This window comes from Hyperolius riggenbachi, chromosome 8, assembly GCF_040937935.1.
Source record: "Hyperolius riggenbachi isolate aHypRig1 chromosome 8, aHypRig1.pri, whole genome shotgun sequence".
Classification (NCBI taxonomy): Eukaryota; Metazoa; Chordata; class Amphibia; order Anura; family Hyperoliidae; genus Hyperolius; species Hyperolius riggenbachi.
The window spans coordinates 35,728,399-35,749,056 of NC_090653.1; the positions used below are offsets into that span (position 1 = coordinate 35,728,399).

At 46.8% G+C, this 20,658-nt stretch overlaps 1 protein-coding gene across 10 annotated transcripts in view; it reads left to right on the plus strand.

The window, feature by feature from the left end:
• LOC137528712 (class I histocompatibility antigen, F10 alpha chain-like) overlaps positions 1-20,658 on the plus strand; it is a 318,384-nt gene that overhangs the window by 259,326 nt on the left and 38,400 nt on the right. For all 10 annotated transcript variants that reach the window (XM_068250217.1, XM_068250213.1, XM_068250216.1 and 7 more), the window contains 2 exons: positions 2,406-2,519; positions 15,106-15,153. In XM_068250217.1, the coding sequence (XP_068106318.1) occupies positions 2,406-2,519; positions 15,106-15,153 (162 nt within the window). The remainder of the gene's footprint in view (positions 1-2,405; positions 2,520-15,105; positions 15,154-20,658) is intronic.

Consider the following 20,658-nt stretch of genomic DNA (forward strand, 5'->3'; position numbering starts at 1 on the left):
CCTGCTAATTTGAGGTCATTCACTAACTCCTCCCGTGTAGTTCTAGGATGCTTTTTCACCTTTCTCAGAACCATTGACACCCCACGAGGTGAGATCTTGCGTGGAGCCCCAGAGCGAGGTCGATTGATGGCCATTTTGTGCTCCTTCCATTTTCGAACAATCGCACCAACAGTTGTCACCTTCTCTCCCAGCTTCTTGCTAATGGTTTTGTAGCCCATTCCAGCCTTGTGCAGGTCTACAATTTTTTGTCTCTGACATCCTTGGACAGCTCTTTGGTCTTTCCCATGTTGGAGAGTTTGGAGTCTGCTTGATTGATTGATTCTGTGGACAGGTGTCTTTTATACAGGTGACTAGTTAAGACAGGTGTCCTTAATGAGGGTGACTAATTGAGTAGAAGTGTCTAACCACTCTGTGGGAGCCAGAACTCTTAATGGTTGGTAGGGGTTCAAAAACGTATTTCACTCAATGAAATGCAAATCAGTTGCTATCTTTTATTTAAGGTTATTTTTTCGATTTTCCTTTTGATGTGCTATCTGCCACTGTTAAAATAAACCTACCATTGAAATGATACTGTTCTGAGACTTTTCATTTCTTTGTCATTGGACAAACTTACAAAATCAGTGAGGGGTCAAATAATTATTTCCTCCACTGTACATATCTGATATAAGGCACCAGACTACAGGCCTGTTTAATTTCACTTTTTCACCTAAGTTTTCTCCTTGGTGATATTTTCATATTATAAATAAAATGCCTATTAAGCCACCCAACAAACAAGAAAATATTCAGAATAATTTTGACATTACTTCTTCGCCTACTTTTTGGTACTTTTTCAAGTGCAATGTGCTGAAAAGTTATTTGAAACAGAAGATGAAAAATTTCCTAGGAGAGAAAGTGAATTGGATTGGGCCCAGTGTGAGAAACGGTCCTTATCTTGATTTTGACCAAAGAACAATCTTCCCAAGCAAGTTCTTTATTTCATTCTTAACAATTTTCCATAGGGCTCCTATACTTGGGCCTCTTTTACAGTGGGATGTTACCTTTGATGCGACGTTAAGATCGCATAACGTGCCCCTAATGCAACGCATTGAAAGACTATAACTTCGCCGTTATTTAGCCCTGCGTTTGGTGCGCCGTTTTCGTCGCACAATGATGGAACGAAAACTGCGCATGCGTTACATTTTTTACAAAAAATAAATCTTACTGAGCATGTGCAACACACATAACACAGCAAACGTATAGCTAAACGCACAGCAAGCAGCACTTTCTAAATATTGCTACACGTTACACACAACGCAACGTGTGCACTGTGAATGTCGTACAGACTTTGTATTGCTGTGCGTTAGTCTGCGTTATAAAATTTTCTAACGTGCGACTTTAACGTCGCACTGTGAAAGAGGCCTTAAAGGACAACTGTTGATTATAACAACTTTTGTTAGTGACCACATTACCACAAGTACTTGGAGCAATTTCTTTCCTCACACAGCTCTGCCTCTGTGTAATGCCTCTGTGATCTTAATCATCCAGACACCTCCAGAGACAGAAAGAGTGGGCTCTGCAGGACTGGACCATGTTCCTGCACAGGGGGGTTATTATCAACTCCTCAATGTATAGCCTAGTATCACCTTGCTGAAATAATATTATCCAGGTGGTAGTAAGGGTTTAAGTTTCCAGCAATGTTTGTTTATTATTTTCACTTCTCTGACTGGTTTTATCAGTTTGCCTTTATCATGCACAGGTCAGTCCGAGCCTTGAAAATTACAGGACATGTTGCAGAGAAGTGTCACATCACAAACAGGCAGTCAGGAGTCCTGTATATATATTTCCCTGACTGCAAGTTATGTTACAGCAACAGGCTACCTGTTACCTCTTATCAGCCTCCTCACACTCTCCTGCATGCTGTGAGGGGAACACATTGAAGTATGTTTGTGAGCGGAGGAGTGAAGGATGATTTTACAGTAGAGAGAGAGAGAGAGAGAAAACTGTGGCTGTGTGAATAAATTAAGTGCTTCTAGCAGCAGTGTTTATGTGTACTCTAATCTGGTGGTGGTTGGATGGTGTAATGGTTAAGGGCTCTGCCTCTGACACAGGAGACCTGGGTTCGAACCTCGGCTCTGCCTGTTCAGTAAGCCAGCACCTATTCAGTAGGAGACCTTAGGCAAGACTCCTTAACACTGCCACTGCCTATAAAGCACGTGTGGCTGCAGCTCTGGCGCTTTGAGTCCGCCAGGAGAAAAGCGCGATATAAATGTTATTTGTCTTGTCTTGTCTAATATAGAGTAGTGATTTTTTTTTTTTTAATCAATAGTTGTTCTTTAACGGTATGGATCACAAGTTGCTTAGACAGTTGCTTAGACAGTCATGAAAGAAAATTTGAAATCTCATTTTTACTTTATGTTCCCTTTCAGATCCCAATACAGAATCTGAGGACAAGATGTGCATAGTGATCGGTGTGGTTGTCACTCTTGCCATAGTTATTGCTGCTGCTGGTATTGGAGTCCTTGTATGGAGGAGACGCTCAGGTAAGTCTGATAGATACAAATCACAGCTGTATTACCTGTATAGGAAACCTGACATGTACCTACATAGATGGCTCAGGAGGAGCAGGTAGGGTACTTCTATAAGGAAAATGTGAAAGACCCCTTTATTAACCAAAGGGCATTGCAATCTCCCATGATCCCTCACACCAGCATTGCTTCAGTGATCACACATTAAGGAATCTCTGAATAGCAGCTCTATCAGCAGCTCTGTAGGTTCAGGCTTCACATTCTCCAATACAATGTTGAACTATGTCCGACACTGGCATTTTCCCCCTTAGCACCAATGTCGGACATAGTCCTACCCAAGAATAACTGCCTGCAGTTAGGTGGCACTGTTGCCAATAAAATTAGGTACAGCGCCATCTTCCTGTGATCAAAGTGTTGGACTACGTCTGATATTTTGATCATCCCCGGCCCCCTTTGCTGCTGCGCCGCCTTCTCCCGGATGCTCAGCTGTCTGTCTGAATTTGATCCTTTCCTAACGGCACCAACCGCCACGTGATAACAAAATTACATTGGTGCTCGTGCAAAGGGGTGGAGCTACAGAGCATGAGCTGCCATTGGACCTGTAACTAATGCCACTTTACACACCCTCACTGCATGTACACAAGCAGAGCCTCTGGTGCCCTGCTTCTGATTCTTTTTCAGGATTACCGACGTCCTCCCTTGCACCATAGAAAAAAATAGGTGCTGGAAGGATGTGGGTGATCCTGAAAATGGATTGCGAAGGGTTAATGAAGAGACAAGACCACAAAGATTTTTTTTTTATTTGTTTGACTTTTTGATTTTGCTCAGATAAATGAATTAGCTACTTTTGTGCATTTATAATAGGGAGAATGTTATCTGTATTCCCCAGCATGGGTGTCAATTCATTGAGATGGATAAAACCATTGACAGAGCAATTATTATCGAACAATTTTATTTTTGATAAGGTTCATTTAGGAATCCTAACTAGTCCCAATATGGAAACGAGTTGCAATCATATGAGCGACCAGATCTTTATGGAAATTATTGATAATGTGATCCTTCAGGATCGATTGAGCCCACCAGCTTCGCTTTTTTCATACAGTAGGATTTAAACAACCTGATCAAAAATCTGACCATTCACTAAAAATTATACTGTAATGGCACCTTATCTGGCCTTCCTAAAGGGAGCCTTGTGGCTGGTGTGACTCGAGTCACAAATGATCCTGGAGCAGTGTGGAGCTGTGCGGTGACTGCTAAGTTATATGTATTATGTGTAGATGACAGGGTCCCCCCCCCCCCCCCCCGCATATGCAGGCATGGTATGTGTAGATGACAGTGTCACCCCTCCTAAGGGTCCCCCCCCCCCCCGCATATGCAGGCATGGTATGTGTAGATGACAGTGTCACCCCTCCTAAGGGTCCCCCCCCCCCCCCCCGCATATGCAGGCATGGTATGTGTAGATGACAGTGTCACCCCTCCTAAGGGTCCCCCCCCCCCCCCCGCATATGCAGGCATGGTATGTGTAGATGACAGTGTTGCCCCTCCTAAGTGTCCCCCTGGCATATGCAGGCATGGATGTGTAGATGACAGTGTTGCCCCTCCTAAGTGCCCCCCTGGCATATGCAGGCATGGTATGTGTAGATGACAGTGTTGCCCCTCCTAAGTGCCCCCCTGGCATATGCAGGCATGGTATGTGTAGATGACAGTGTCACCCCTCCTAAGGGTCCCCCCCCCCCCCCCGCATATGCAGGCATGGTATGTGTAGATGACAGTGTCACCCCTCCTAAGGGTCCCCCCCCCCCCCCCCGCATATGCAGGCATGGTATGTGTAGATGACAGTGTCACCCCTCCTAAGGGTCCCCCCCCCCCCCCCCGCATATGCAGGCATGGTATGTGTAGATGACAGTGTCACCCCTCCTAAGGGTCCCCCCCCCCCCCGCATATGCAGGCATGGTATGTGTAGATGACAGTGTTGCCCCTCCTAAGTGTCCCCCTGGCATATGCAGGCATGGATGTGTAGATGACAGTGTTGCCCCTCCTAAGTGCCCCCCTGGCATATGCAGGCATGGTATGTGTAGATGACAGTGTCACCCCTCCTAAGGGCCCCCCCCCCCCCCCCGCATATGCAGGCATGGTATGTGTAGATGACAGTGTCACCCCTCCTAAGGGTCCCCCCCCCCCCCCCGCATATGCAGGCATGGTATGTGTAGATGACAGTGTTGCCCCTCCTAAGTGTCCCCCTGGCATATGCAGGCATGGATGTGTAGATGACAGTGTTGCCCCTCCTAAGTGCCCCCTGGCATATGCAGGCATGGATGTGTAGATGACAGTGTTGCCCCTCCTAAGTGCCCCCTGGCATATGCAGGCATGGTATGTGTAGATGACAGTGTTGCCCCTCCTAAGTGCCCCCCTGGCATATGCAGGCATGGTATGTGTAGATGACAGTGTCACCCCTCCTAAGGGTCCCCCCCCCCCCCCGCATATGCAGGCATGGTATGTGTAGATGACAGTGTCACCCCTCCTAAGGGTCCCCCCCCCCCCCCCCGCATATGCAGGCATGGTATGTGTAGATGACAGTGTTGCCCCTCCTAAGTGTCCCCCTGGCATATGCAGGCATGGATGTGTAGATGACAGTGTTGCCCCCTCCTAAGTGCCCCCTGGCATATGCAGGCATGGTATGTGTAGATGACAGTGTCACCCCTCCTAAGGGTCCCCCCCCCCCCCCCCGCATATGCAGGCATGGTATGTGTAGATGACAATGTTGCCCCACTCCCCCAAGTGTCTCCCCCCCCTGGCATATGCAGGCATGGCATGTGTAGATGGCAGTGTTGCCCCACTCCCCCAAGTGTCCCCCCCCCCGCATATGCAGGCATGGTATGTGTAGATGACAGTGTTGCCCCTCCTAAGCGTCCCCCTGGCATATGCAGGCATGGTATGTGTAGATGACAGTGTTGCCCCACTCCCCCAAGTGTCCCCCCGGCATATGCAGGCATGGTATGTGTAGATGAGTGTTGCCCCTCCTAAGTGTCCCCCTGGCATATGCAGGCATGATATGTGTAGATGACAGTGTTGCCCCACTCCCCCAAGTGTCCCCCTGGCATATGCAGGCATGGTATGTGTAGATGACCATATTGCCCCTTCTAAGTGTCCCCCTGGCATATGCAGGCATGGTATGTGTAGATGACCATATTGCCCCTTCTAAGTGTCTCCCTGGCATATGCAGGCATGGTATGTGTAGATGACCATATTGCCTCTTCTAAGTGCCCCCCCTGGCATATGCAGGCATGGTATGTGTAGATGACCATATTGCCCCTTCTAAGTGCCCCCCTGGCATATGCAGGCATGGTATGTGTAGATGACAGTGTTGCCCCTCCTAAGTGCCCCCCTGGCATATGCAGGCATGGTATGTGTAGATGACCGTATTGCCCCTCCTAAGTGCCCCCCCTGGCATATGCAGGCATGGTATGTGTAGATGACCGTATTGCCCCTCCTAAGTGCCCCCCTGGCATATGCAGGCATGGTATGTGTAGATGACAGTGTTGCCCCTCCTAAGTGCCCCCCTGGCATATGCAGGCATGGTATGTGTAGATGACCGTATTGCCCCTCCTAAGTGCCCCCCTGGCATATGCAGGCATGGTATGTGTAGATGACCGTATTCAGAATCAGAATCAAGTTTAATGGCCAAGTACATGGAATTGTTTTTAGCACAGACAAGCTCAAGTAGTACACAAGACAAGATATACAGTAATGTAGACTAAACTTACATGCAATAGTAGTACAGGAAGACGAGAGTACTTAGTAGGTCAAGACCACCTAAGGAGATGTACCGTTGGCGGGCGTCTACCCAGGTGTGAACGCTGGAGCAAGGGAGTGTGATTGGGAGGTGATTGCCACCTCCTAAGTGCCCCCCTGGCATATGCAGGCATTGTATGTGTAGATGACTGTATTGCCCCTCCCAAGTGCCCCCCTGACATATGCAGGCATGGTATGTGTAGCTTATCTAAGAATATATATCTCACCACAGTGCATTGATGAAATATGCCAGTTAATAATACTGATGCAATATGGACCACTGACTTAGTGCAACCGCTACAAAGCTAAATCTGGAATACATACACAAAATGGTCTATGCACAACTTCTTAATGATCCAGTAGAAAACAATTTATTTGAACATCATAATTAATCCGTGACACAAACAATGGAAAACCACATGAAGCAAAACCTCTAAAAATGTTTCTGCGCAGAAAGAGACACAGTTTATATGTAGATGACCATGTTGCCCCACTCCCCCAAGTGTCCCCCTGGCATATGCAAGCATGGTATGTGTAGATGACAGTGTTGCCCCTCCTAAGTGACCCCCTGGCATATGCAGGCATGGTATGTGTAGATGACAGTGTTGCCCCTCCTAAGTGTCCCCCCCCCCCCGCATATGCAGGCATGGTATGTGTAGATGACAGTGTTGCCCCTCCTAAGTGCCCCCCTGGCATATGCATGCATGGGATGTGTAGATGACAGTGTTGCCCCACCCCCCCAAGTGTCCCCCTGGCATATGCAGGCATGGTATGTGTAGATGAGTGTTGCCCCTCCCAAGTGCCCCCCTGGCATATGCAGGCATGGTATGTGTAGATGAGTGTTGCCCCTCCTAAGTGCCCCCCTGGCATATGCAGGCATGGATGTGTAGATGACAGTGTTGCCCCTCCTAAGTGTCCCCCTGGCATATGCAGGCATGGGATGTGTAGATGACAGTGTTGCCCCTCCTAAGTGCCCCCCCTGGCATATGCAGGCATGGATGTGTAGATGACAGTGTTCGCCCCTCCTAAGTGCCCCCCTGGCATATGCAGGCATGGTATGTGTAGATGAGTGTTGCCCCTCCTAAGTGCCCCCCTGGCATATGCAGGCATGGTACTGTGTAGATGAGTGTTGCCCCTCCTAAGTGCCCCCCTGGCATATGCAAGCATGGTATGTGTAGATGACAGTGTTGCCCCTCCCAAGTGCCCCCCTGGCATATGCAGGAATAGTATGTGTAGATGACAGTGTTGCCCCTCCCAAGTGCCCCCCTGGCATATGCAGGCATGGTATGTGTAGATGACAATGTTGCCCCACTCCCCTAAGTGTCCCCCTGGCAAGCGCAGGTGTTGTGTGCCCCTCGCTGGAGAGTGGTATGCATAGATCACACTGTCCCCCCGGCATATGTAGAGTGGTGCACAGCAGAGTGCTCACACACCGATTCATGCCGACAGGAGTCGCAGTCTCATTTTTATGATGCCCTCTGGTGAGGCCTCTCATTAGGTACGCCGCTGGAGGGGGTCATAGAGAGGAGTCCTCGACACACAAGGTGAATATAAATCCTGTTAGCGCTGACTGTTGAGTAAATGCTCCAATGTGCACTGCTCTGTATATGTTGAGGGGGACACTGTCATGTACATATACCACTCGGCAGGGCACACACAGCACCTGCATATGCCTGGGGGGAGATGACGACATTGTAATCTATGCATACTGTTATGACGGGGGGTAAATAGCACCTGCATATGCCGGGGGTGGCACGGTTATCTACACATATTACCCTGGAGAGGGTGGGGCACATTGCACCTGCATATGCCAGGGACACTCGGGGGTGGGGCACACTGTCATCTACACATGCCACTCTGGAGAGGGTGGGGCACATTGCACCTGCATATGCCAGGGACCCTCTGAGGTGGGACACACTGCCATCTACGTATACCGTTCAGGGAAGGCATACAGCACCTACATATGCTGGGGGGGAAGGGGGGATATACTGTCATCTACGCATAATATGCAGAGAGGACACAATGGGGAGGGGGGGGCAGAATTGTCATCCGGGCATGCCATGGGGAGACACATTGGATATTTAATGTGGATATTTCATACACATCGTATAAACAGGCTGGTTCATCAAAATTATAAATTCCACATACCCGATATAGAGGATTGAAATTAATAATAAAGTCGGTGTGCCGGCCTATACTCAGGTTGGCTTATACTTGTGTATACAGTAAAACCCTTGGATTGAGAGTAACTTGGTTTAAAGGAGTCATCAGGCTAAAAAAAAAAAAAAAAAGATACCAATTAATTGAACAGAGGTGCCAATGTAGAATAAAAATGTCTAAAAACAGTTTAAAAGGGGAAAGTTGGTGCTCGGTTGCTGTACAGACAACTACTAGTTCCTTTTCTCCATTTGGTTGCCTGATGAAGCGGGATGGTGCCCGTGAAATGCGTTGCATATTGGAGCTATAATTAAATGTTATTTTTATGATAAAATAACAAATCCTAGTCTGTCTTTCCTTGAGGGAGGTAAGTCCACCAACTTCCCCCTTTTAAACTGTTTTTAGATGTTTTTATTCTACGTTGGCGCCTCTGTTCAATTAATTGGTATCTTCTAGTCCACCCCAGGTGGAGGGGTTGTATCCCCATTTTTTCCTATCTACAGAGAGCGACTGCTTATACCTGAGTGGGGACAGGTTATAATTCTCCCCACCTGCAACTGAAGTGGTTACCTAAGTGATAACCCACACTTGTGAGTATATCCATTATTGGTTTACTGTGCTCATTGGAATACTAAATACTACACTATATTGGGCTCTCAGTCTCCTCTTTTTGTCTTACTTGTAAAAATAAAAAAAGCTTTACTCACCTGGGGCTTTCTCCAGCCCCTAGCAGCCGACTGTCCCACGCTGGCTGCTCCGCTCTCCACCGCCATCCCAGGCTCCCCACACGGTGCAGAGGCCGAGGTCCTTACTGCTCCTGTGTGAAGTGCGCTGCCAATCATGGCCACGCTGCCCGCGGCATACTGCGCAGGTGCAGAACTACTGTGCCTGCACTGCACACCGCGGGCAACGTGGCCATGATTGATAGCGGCACTTCATGCAGGTGCAGTGAGGACGATCTCAAGGTCGGCCTCTGCACCATGCGGGGAGCCTGGGACGGCGGAGAGCGGATCGGTCAGTGTGGGGCAGTCGGCTGGTAGGGGCTGGAGAAAGCTGGAGGGGTGAGTAAAGCTTTTTTTTTTTTTATGTTTTTTTATGTTTTGCCTGCTTTTTTTTTTTTTTTTTTTATGTTTTTTTATGTTTTGCCTGCTGACTCCTTTAAGAGCGCTTTGCAATACAAGCAAGAATTTTTGTGAAATTTTGACTTGATATACAAGCAACGTCTTGATATACAAGCAAAAAAAAAAAAAAAAAAAGTATACATGCGTTACTTCACCACAACTGATTAGATAGTTCTCTATTTGGCGTTGCAGGATTGTACTTAATTGTACTTAAAGTGAACTTAAACCTACAAAAATTGTACGCGCTGGCACCAGCTATAGCATCCTGTAACCGCAGTAACTCGTGCAATAATACACATGGCGGCCCGTCGATTCCGTGGCGCAAAAACGAATCTAGTTGGCGGCGGGAGACCAGAGGATCCGGGAGTGACATTGAGGGCACAGGATGGCTGCAGGGGGCTGGTAGAAGCTCCAGGTAACTGAAACTCATTTTTTTATTGGGTCTTAGGTTCACTTTAATCTGAGTGTAGTGACTGTGCAAAGTCCCATTTCCACAAAATCCTCAAAAGTAACTGTCATTGGATAATTTCCTTACTAAAGCCACACACAAAAAAGGTTGGGGCGAGCCAACAGATGGCAATTGATTCTGTTACCGGTAGTTATAGTGAAAGTCTTGTTTACATTTTATTTCATACTATTTGTATAACTGGTTTTGGATTGTGGAATGAATCCTCTGGGATTCCATTAATTCTTATGGGGAAATTTGCTTTGATATAAGAGAACTTTGGATTACAAGCATGTTCTGGAACAAATTATGCTTGCAAACCAGGGTCCACTGTATGCCATCTGCCAAAGTGATGTTCATAAGATAATATATTCAGTAGCGGTGCACTGTGAGTAGCCGCAGATGTTCACTAAAAGCTGAATTATTGTAAATTTGTTCTGTTTTAAGAAGGCACACTACACTTAGCATTGCATTTTAGTAGGAGGACTTTTTGATCTCTTTTAGTCCCCTATACTTATATTTTTGGGTCACCCCGAGCTGCTTGGTTACTCTGCTGTACTGGTCCAAGCCCCTATCCCATAGCTCCATATCAATTCCTGCCGTGTACTGATGAGGACCAAAACTCTGAAACAGGCTGTCTGCATGTGGGGTTGATGTGGCTGTGTAAAATGTAAAGCTATAGGCTTGCTGTACGCCTGCAGTTCTGGATGCAAGCTTGGCTCTAGGGGCATAGAGATAATTTGCATATTTAGTAGCGGTGCATTGTGGGTAACCACAGATGTTCACTAAAAGCAGAATTATTGTAAATTCCTTCAGTTATAAGAAGGCACACCACACTTAGCGTTAAGAGAAAAGAAAACTGAATTGGTGGAAATACCTGTACAATATATTATTTTCAGCTGTTCCGGGAGCATGGACATTTAGGGCTTGTTCACACTATGAGCGCTTTTCATTTTTTAAAAGCGCTGGCGATTTTTAAAAGCGCTTGAGCAATGTTTCTCAATGCGAGTGTTCTCATATGAGCGATGAGTTTTCTTTCCAATCGCAAATGTGGATCCTGCACCATTTCCTGAACGTTTGTGCTTTAATACAAAGTATAATGAAATCGCAAAGCGCTTTGAAAAGCGATTTGGTGCGCACTTTTAAAAATAGATGTATTGTATTTATTCAGGTCCAGGTCAAAAAGTTCACTTCCTGACTGCCATCAGGAAGAAAAACTATCTCCAAACAAAAGCGCTTAGAAAAGCATTCACAAAAGCTCTTAACCTCCTGGGCTATAATCCCGAGCTGAGCTCGGGGTATGTCGCGCAGGAGGAGTTCTCAGGCCCTGGTGGGCCGATTTGCATAATTTTTTTTTGTTACACGCAGCTAGCACTTTGCTAGCTGCGTGTAACTTCCGATCGCCGCTGATCCGCTGCTACCCGCCGTGACGCGCAGCCCCCCCCCTCCGACCCCTTGCGCAGCCTAACCAATCAGTGCCAGGCAGCGCTGAGGGGTGGGTCGGGACTCCCTCTGACGTCATGAAGTCGGTGACGTCATCCCGCCCCGTCGCCATGGCGACCGGGGAAGCCCAGCAGGAAATCCCGTTCTGAACTGGATTTCCTGCTTACTCTGATCGCCGAAGGTGATCGGAGTGGGTGGGGGGATGCCGCTGCGCAGCAGCTATAATGTAGCGAGCCCAGGGCTCGCTACATGATTTAAAAAATAAAAAATTTAAAAAAGTTGCTGCGCCCCCTCCTGGGCGATGTAATTGTATCGCCCAGAGGGTTAAGCGCAAATCGCTCTTAAAGCGCAGGGAAATCGCTTACGAAAACGCTCACAAAAGGGCTTGCGATTGCGCTGGTGATTTCTAATGTGAACTAGGTCTTATAGTTCCAGAGAGGGACATGTCTAAGTAGCAGGAAAAAAAAACAACTTTATTTTAAATTGTTCAGAAAGTTATGAAACAAAAAAAAAAAAAAAAAAACAGTAGCACAAGCATCCCAAGGTTAACTTTATCAACGCCTATAAAAAAAGTTTTTGGGTAAAGGGAAGTATGGATATGGACAGTGCTTAACCATTTCAGCCCGCGGGGATTTTTCACCTTATGGACGAGAGGAATTTTCACCTGTCAGCGCTTCTCCCTTTCATTCCCCAATAGCTTTATCAGTACTTATCACAGCAAAATGATCTATACCTTGTTTTTTCCGCCAGCAATTAGGCTTTCTTTGGGTGGTAAATTATGCTAAGAATTATTTTAATCTAACTGTATTATAATGGGAATAATAAGAAAAAAATAAAAAAATACATTATTTTTCAGTTTTCAGCCATTACAGTTTTAAAATAATTAATGCTACCATAACTAAAATCCACACATTTTATTTGGCCATTTGTCTTCGTTATTTAAACGTTAAAATTATACCCCTAGTGTAATGTATGGTGACAATATTTTATTTGAAAATAAAGGTGCACTTTTTCAGTTTTACATCCATCACTAATTTTTAGCCCAATATTTATTAATTTTATGTCCTCTTGACATAAATAACCATTTATTTTTATTCCCCAAAGTCAGTAGGTGTGTTATACTATTTGGCCACAAGATGTCCCTACTGAGCAAAAATCCCATTAGCGTACAATGTACGCTAATGGGGATACAATGTATCACTACATTGTAACCAGGGAAGTGACGTAGGCTTCCATCGGAAGCCTCCGATCACAGCAGCGGCGGGGAAGTTATGAATGGAAACATTGTTTCCATTCATAAATTTAACGATCGGGCGGCGGAAACCGGCGGAAATCGCGGCGGGAGATAGCGTGGCGGCTCCATTTACAGAATAAACACTGTTTTTGAACAAAAACAGTGTTTATTCTTGGCGGACATGCTCGGATTGGCACAGGGGACTTTTGTCCCCTGCAGCCAATCCCCTCTGCTAGCAGCAGCAGCGCGATCGCGGACATCTGCCCGCCCGATCGCCTGCAGACCACCCAAACTGCAGGGACATGACTAGCGCGTCCCTGCGGCTCTAGCACTTGCCGCTGCGGACGTGAAGCTCACGTCCGCGCGGCTGAAAAGGTTAACAAATGTGTTCTCACTATAGCTGATCCACAATCCTTTGAAAAGGATGCAATACCAGGAGAGCTAGAGCTAATTAATACCTCATCTCTCTCCTTAGGCTCTATTCACACCTGCATTTTCAAAACGCCGGCAATTTGCAGGAGTGATTTTTCCACTATTTCACGTGGAAAAATGACTGAACAGTGCGGCGATTTTTGCGCGATCACGTTTTGCGCTTCTATAGCACTGAAACGCGATCGCCTGGAAATCACCTGAAAATGGTGCAGGCTACGCATTTGCATTTGGCGGTTTTGCCCATTTAGGGGCGATTTGCAGCGATTAGCGCAAATCGCCCAAATGAGAACGGGCCCATAGACATTCATTATTCGTTCGAGCGTTTTGCCGAAATCGCAGCAAAACGCTCTAGTGTGAATGGGGCCTCAGAGAAATCCTCATTGGGGAGAAGGGGGGGGGGGGGGGGATAAAAATGAAAGAAGTCTGTAGTAGGCTAGTTTAATACAATTTTATGGCAGATTTACCTGCCAGATCGATTATCTCCAACATGTCCGATCTGAATTTCTATCGATTCTCTGATTGATTTCCATAGAAGTGAACGGAAATCGTTCGGAATTCAGATCAGACATGTTGGAAATAATCCATCTGGCAGGTAAATCTGCCAGAAAATTGTATGGTGTGTACCTAGCATTAAAGCGACTCTGAAGCGAGAATAAATCTCGCTTCAGAGCTCATATTCAGCAGGGGCATGTGTGCCCCTGCTAAACCGCCGCTATCCCGCGGCTAAATGGGGGTCCCTTCACCCCCAAATCCCCCTTGCAAAATTTTGCTCCTCCTGGAGGCAGAGCTAATGGCCGCAGCCCTGCCTCCAGTCGCGTCTATCAGCGGCGCATCGCCGCCTCTCCCCCGCCCCTCTCAGTGAAGGAAGACTGAGAGGGGCGGGGAGAGGCGGAGGTACGCGTCTGATAGACGCGTGTGAGGCAGGGCTGCGGCCGTTAGCCCTGCCTCAAACAGGAAGTAATCCCCCGCTGCACGGAGGGGATTTGGGGGGTCAGGGACCCCGTTTAGCCGCGGGATAGCGACATTTTAGCAGGGGCACACATGCCCCTGCTATCTATGAGGTCTAAAGTGAGATTTATTCTCGCTTCAGACTCTCTTTAAGTGTCCTGATGCTGCCAATGTTTTTCCGGAGTCCCTCACTCCTTATTCGCCCCACTCCTGTACTTACCAGAGCAGAACCCGCAGTGAAGCAGGCCATAGTGGCTAGATACACACATTCAAACTGCACCACCCATCCAGGAAATAGAGGGGGTGAGGCGGTGTATCTGGGGGAAACTGCAGCAGGGTACTGTGTGCTGCCTGCAGGCTTGTGAGACCCCCAATTTTTCTCATCATCATTATTATTATTATTATTATTTATTTATTTATATAGCGCCAACATCTTCCGTAGCGCTGTACATAGTACAAACAAATAATGGGGAACAAATATACATAAGAAATACAAGACACTGTACAGTCATGACATTGAATAGAATAAATACAAATACATACATAGTTGATGTGTAGTTGGTACATGTACATATGTTAAAATTACAGTGGCATGAGAAACACTAGGAGGAGGTCCCTGCCCTTGCGAGCTTACAATCTAGAGGATCATTGCATTAATATTAAAACAATGGCGCTCTGTATAGTAAATGGCGCTCCAGCCATTTGTCTAGTATGGCTGTGCCCAAAAAGGACCCTGACTATAACAGATTATTGCTGTGTACATTTCTGTGCCCCATCAGCTAAGTATTTTGCCCCCTTGTAACACACCCCACCCCTCAATATATCTGAACCTGGGACATCCACTGAAAACAGCAGTATGTGCTGCATCTATAATCTATAGATTATTGAGGGTGAGGCTATTTATCTAGTGATAAAGCAGTTGTAATAACAGCGGATTGGGCTCTGGCTGATTCATCTTCTAATCTATCTGAACAGTGTGAAAGAGAAAATGATTTCCTGATGCTAATATCTTCTTTCTGTGTGTTTCAGGGAAGCATGCAGGTGGTGCTGCTGCCAGTATCTATGTTCCAGCTCCTGGTAAGTAATGTTATATTATTTGCTTCTCCTTTGCAGTGTCTGGTTATCAGGAGTGTTTGTTCAGCCAGTGTTTGGCAGTGTTTGTTCAGCCAGTGTTTGGCTGTGTTTGTTCAGCCAGTGTTTGGTTTCTAGTTACTTTTCAGGAGAGCCGCTGCATTGAATCTCTGACCTCACAGATAAAGCAGCACAGGAGCACTGCAATTCTCAGAATTTTAGCGTAGATTCCATTCAAAAAGACAATGCAGTCTAGTGACTGTCTGATGTCCTTGATGAATTTTCAAAGGTATGCAAAATGCATCTCAATGTTTGTAGTAGGATCAGGCCATAATAAGAGGATGCCAGATTGGATCGCCAAATCTGCTGGTGATCTGTTGACCTCTGCAGAATGATTAATTTTAGGGCATTGTGGTCTTTTTAAATCAAATCTGGAGCAAAACATCTATTTTTTAACTTTGTCATACTTACCTATGCAAAGGGAAGGTTTGAATACCATAAAGCTTTCCTGGTCCTCGACCATCATTCCTATGCCATCTCCAGTTGGGGAAGAAGAACGAAGGGAACACCGAGAGCCCAATATAGTGTAGTATGTACTGGTAATTGTAATATGTTAGAAGAGTACAAAAGTAGATACTCACAAACCTCAAAGGCAACCACTGTAACTGCAGGTGAGGAGATTAGACCTGACCTCACTCAGGAATAAGAAGTCACTCTCTGTAGATAGGTAAAATAGGTAACACCCCAACACCAAGGGTGGACGCAAGTGACTATGTAGTAAACAGAGGCGTCAAAAGAGTAAAATGAACGAAAACTGTTAAAAATTGCTTAGAAAGGCAGCAGTGGACTTACCTCCTGAAAGCATAAACACATAAACTGCCAATTTCAAAATGACATAAATTTATTAGATACTCCACAAAGTGTTCGTTTCACAGGCATAATCCTGCTTCTTCAGGCAATAAAAAAGGAGTATAAACTGAAAATCAGAGACAAACAACGGTACATCAGAACCATACATCATAAAAAATATTACTGGTAAAACATACCGGTATGCATATAATTAGGTTGGTATAATTCATATGGTCAATTTATAATAGTACATGAGCAATACACCTCTGTGTAGTCTCTACAGTTGGAGTTGCTTATTCTGCTAGGTCTGCGTCACTTCAGAAATTCTCATATCCCTGAGTAGCTCTGAAGAAAAGTGCATACGTACTGTGCATGTGCAAGCACACATCTTATTGTGTGTGGCTTAGTGTATTAAAGAGAACCCGAGGTGGGAATTACTTATGTTAGTGGGGCACAGAGGCTGGTTGTGCACACTAAGACCAGCCTCCGTTGCCCCATGGTGTGCCTCCAGGACCCCCCTGCTCGCCGCTATACCCCTGCAGTGCTGGCGACACGCAGCATGTCGCCAGCACAATGTTTACCTAAGCGCTGTCTGTCAGTGCTGCCCACCCAACCTCCTCCGTATCAGCGCTACCCGCCTGTGTACTTCCCTCCCGCCCATAGGAGGGAAGTGGCGCGGGCGGGTAGCGCCGATACGGAGGAGGCGGGGGAGCGGCGCTGACTGACAGAGCTTAGGTAAACATTGTGCTGGCGACATGCTGCGTGTCGCCAGCACTGCAGGGGTTTAGCGGCGAGCAAGGGGGGTCCTGGAGGCACACCATGGGGAAACAGAGGCTGGTCTTAGTGTGCACAACCAGCCTCTGTGCCCCACTAACATAAGTAATTCCCACCTCGGGTTCTCTTTAAGCAGCTCCTTGTTAGGACATTGTGCATAGCTCCCAACTGTCTCTCTTTTGGAGGGAAAGTCCCTCTCTTGGGAGCCCTGTCCCTCTTTCCTCCTCATTTGTCCCTCTTTCAGGACTTTTTTCTATGTAAATAAATATATTTCTCTACTAAAAATATGTTTGATAGACTCTAAACTTTATTTCCATCCTTTAAATTGATATATATTCATTTTAAAATGTTAATATGAAGGAAAATAAACCAGGATTGAATTATAAAACAACTTATTTTTCTTATGAAATCTTTATGTTATGCGTGACTAGGAGTGTGACGGGGCGTGATCAGGGGTGTGGCAGAGGGGTGGCTTAGGTGTTCCTCTTTCTCATCTCAAAAAGTTGGGAGGTATGTATTGTGTAGCCTTATTCTCTGCACATGAAGCTGCCAGTAATACAGCAGTCTGTGCTGCTCCTATACTCTGTACAGATAATGGAGGGCGTGGCTTTATTTCCTGCACATGGAGCTGCCAGTAACACAGCAGTCTGTGCTACTCCTATACTCTGTACAGATAATGGAGGGCGTGGCTTTATTTCCTGCACATGAAGCTGCCGGTAACACAGCAGTCTGTGCTGCTTCCTATACTCTGTACAGATAATGGAGGGCGTGGCTTTGTTTCCTGCACATGGAGCTGCCGGTAATACAGCAGTCTGTGCTGCTCCTATACTCTGTACAGATAATGGAGGGTGTGGCTTTATTTCCTGCACATGAAGCTGCCGGTTACACAGCAGTCTGTGCTGCTCCTATACTCTGTACAGATAATGGAGGGCGTGGCTTTGTTTCCTGCACATGAAGCTGCCGGTAACACAGCAGTCTGTGCTGCTCCTATACTCTGTACAGATAATGGAGGGCGTGGCTTTATTTCCTGCACATGAAGCTGCCGGTAACACAGCAGTCTGTGCTGCTCCTATACTCTGTACAGATAATGGAGGGCGTGGCTTTATTTCCTGCACATGAAGCTGCCGGTAACACAGCAGTCTGTGCTGCTTCCTATACTCTGTACAGATAATGGAGGGCGTGGCTTTATTTCCTGCACATGGAGCTGCCAGTAACACAGCAGTCTGTGCTGCTCCTATACTCTGTACAGATAATGGAGGGTGTGGCTTTATTTCCTGCACATGAAGCTGCCGGTAACACAGCAGTCTGTGCTGCTCCTATACACTGTACAGATAATGGAGGGTGTGGCTTTATTTCCTGCACATGGAGCTGCCAGTAACACAGCAGTCTGTGCTGCCCCTATACTCTGTACAGATAATGGAGGGCGTGGCTTTATTTCCTGCACATGAACCTGCCAGTAACACAGCAGTCTGTTCTGCTCCTATACTCTGGAGGGGGCAGGGCACATAGCACCTGCATATGCCAGGGACACTCGGGGGTAGGAAACACTGTCATCTACGCATACCGTTCCGGGGAGGCATACAGCACCTACATATGCTGGGGGTAAGGGGGATATACTGTCATCCAGGGCCAGGCCGAGGCAGAGGCTGGACAGGCACCAGCCTCTGGGCGCAGTGCCGTGAGGGCGCATTCCTCTCCCCTCTACATGTATGCCCGCCCGCCACCTCTCCACTCTTCTCACATGCCGGCTAGGTGGCTATCCGCCTCCTCTGTGCTCTCCTTACAAGCGCGGCTACCCGCCCTCCACCTTTCCTTTCATGTCAGCTAGGCAGCTACCTGCCTCCTCTCTGTTCTCCTCGCAAGCGCGCCCGGCTGCCTGCCCTCCACCTCACCTCTCTTCTTACATGCCGACTAGGCGGCTATCCGCCTTCTCTCGGCATTTTTTCGCATGTGCGGTTGCCCGCCCACCACCTCTCTCCGCTCTCCTCACATGCCCAGCTGAAACGAGGAGTCCTCTTCGTTCTGCCGACCCCCAGCCCACCTGGCAGTTGCCCGAGTATCCCGTTCCTTGCAATGGCGCTGCACATTGCCACTCGAAAAACTTCCTGCACTCGCCCCCCTTCCTGTCATCATCAGCGGCCTGCGCTGTTGTCAAAGAGATCACAACCACAGGGGGTCCTGACTGAAGGTGCAGCGTAGTTGAGCATGAACTACGGCTGCATAAAGTAGCAGAGTCCAGCCTGCGTGCGTGCTTGAATGCATCCTCCCCATCAGAGGTAAAATTTATTTTGGGCAGCGACATGATGACTAACCAGGGAATGGAGATGCTAGTCCTGACTTCTCAGCTTCCTAGGGTGGAAGAAGCCAGCAAGATCCTGGAGTTCCTGGACCGTGACAAGCAGCAATGGAGAGCAGAGAAGGACAATCTCAGGCAGGTAATGATGGGGCTGTGCCATCACTGGCAAGGCAGTGCTAGAAAATGTTGCTGGCAGCAAGGAGAAGGTGCTGAACAAGAGGCAAATTAGCTGCATTAAGTGTGGCTTTCCCCTGGACAGCCTGTGGGCCTGGACAGTCCTCAAGATTGCTGGCAAGAATACTATTGTAGTTACCCAGAGCTACTATTCAGATTTCAGCTGAAATACATACCACTACAGGTCTTTCTGTGTCTTCTGGACTGGTAAACTTTGCTCCAGTTGTCTTAAAACCTAAGACCTTATAAATAGAATAAAATATACTTAACTTGGGCTTCCTCGCCTCCTCCTGGGCCGCTCCGTTATTCTACATTCTTCTCTGGTAATATGTCCAGTGACCATGAGTTACGGGAGTGCAATGGCAACATGAGCGCGCAGTTCAGCTTGACTGGCAGCGACTGGACATATCGAATTGGATGACCAATCGTCTGGAGAATCTTATTGCTAATGGCCACTTTTATTTCTGGAACACACCATGCAATTTCCTGTAAGATAGATGTGTCGAAATTTATAAATTCTGACAGGCCCGATCTGACTTCTGATCATTTTTCTGACTGATTTTCCAATCACTTCTATACAAAAATGATCGGAAGTCAGAACGGACCTGTCGGAAATTAGCTAATTGACTTGTTCTACATGATGGAAAATTGCATGGTGTGTAGCAGGCATTAGAAAGGCCCTGAATATTTACTGCTGGGGTAGGCAGAGGACTGTGGAAGCTGCAGCTCTACTTGACATCTGTCTTATGCCTAGTACACACTGCAATTTTCCTGTCAGATCGATGGGAAATTTACCATCTTTTGATAATTTCCAGCATGTTCGAACTGCTTCTGATTGACAAAGGAATTGATTTTGTGCAGTACTCATGTCAAAATCAATCCCTTCCTCTCTTCGGAAGATCAGACATGCTGGAAATTATAGATTGACGGGAAATTTCCCATTAATCTGATGAGAAAATTCCATGGTGTGTACCAGCCCTGTTGATTTATTAAGTCTGGGGGCCAAGAAATCTGTTACCTGGAGCAGCCATTGTCTCCCATGTTCACAGTGTATCTTGTCTGCCCACATGGTGGAGAAGATTTGTCATTAATAGAGCAAGGCGAATCGGAGTAAATGTAGAGCAAAGCAGGTGCAAACATGGAGGAATTGCTCAGAGCGACCAATCAGTCTCATTTCACACTTAGGCCCGGTGCACACCAAAACCCGCTAGCAGATCCGCAAAATGCTAGCAGATTTTGAAACGCTTTTTGTTATTTTTCTGTAGCGTTTCAGCTAGCATTTTGCGGTTTTGTGAAGCGTTTTTGGTGTAGTAGATTTCAGATATTGTTACAGTAAAGCTGTTACTAACCAGCTTCTGTAACAAAAACGCCTGCAAAATTGCTCTGAACTGCCATTTTTCAGAGCGGTTTGCGTTTTT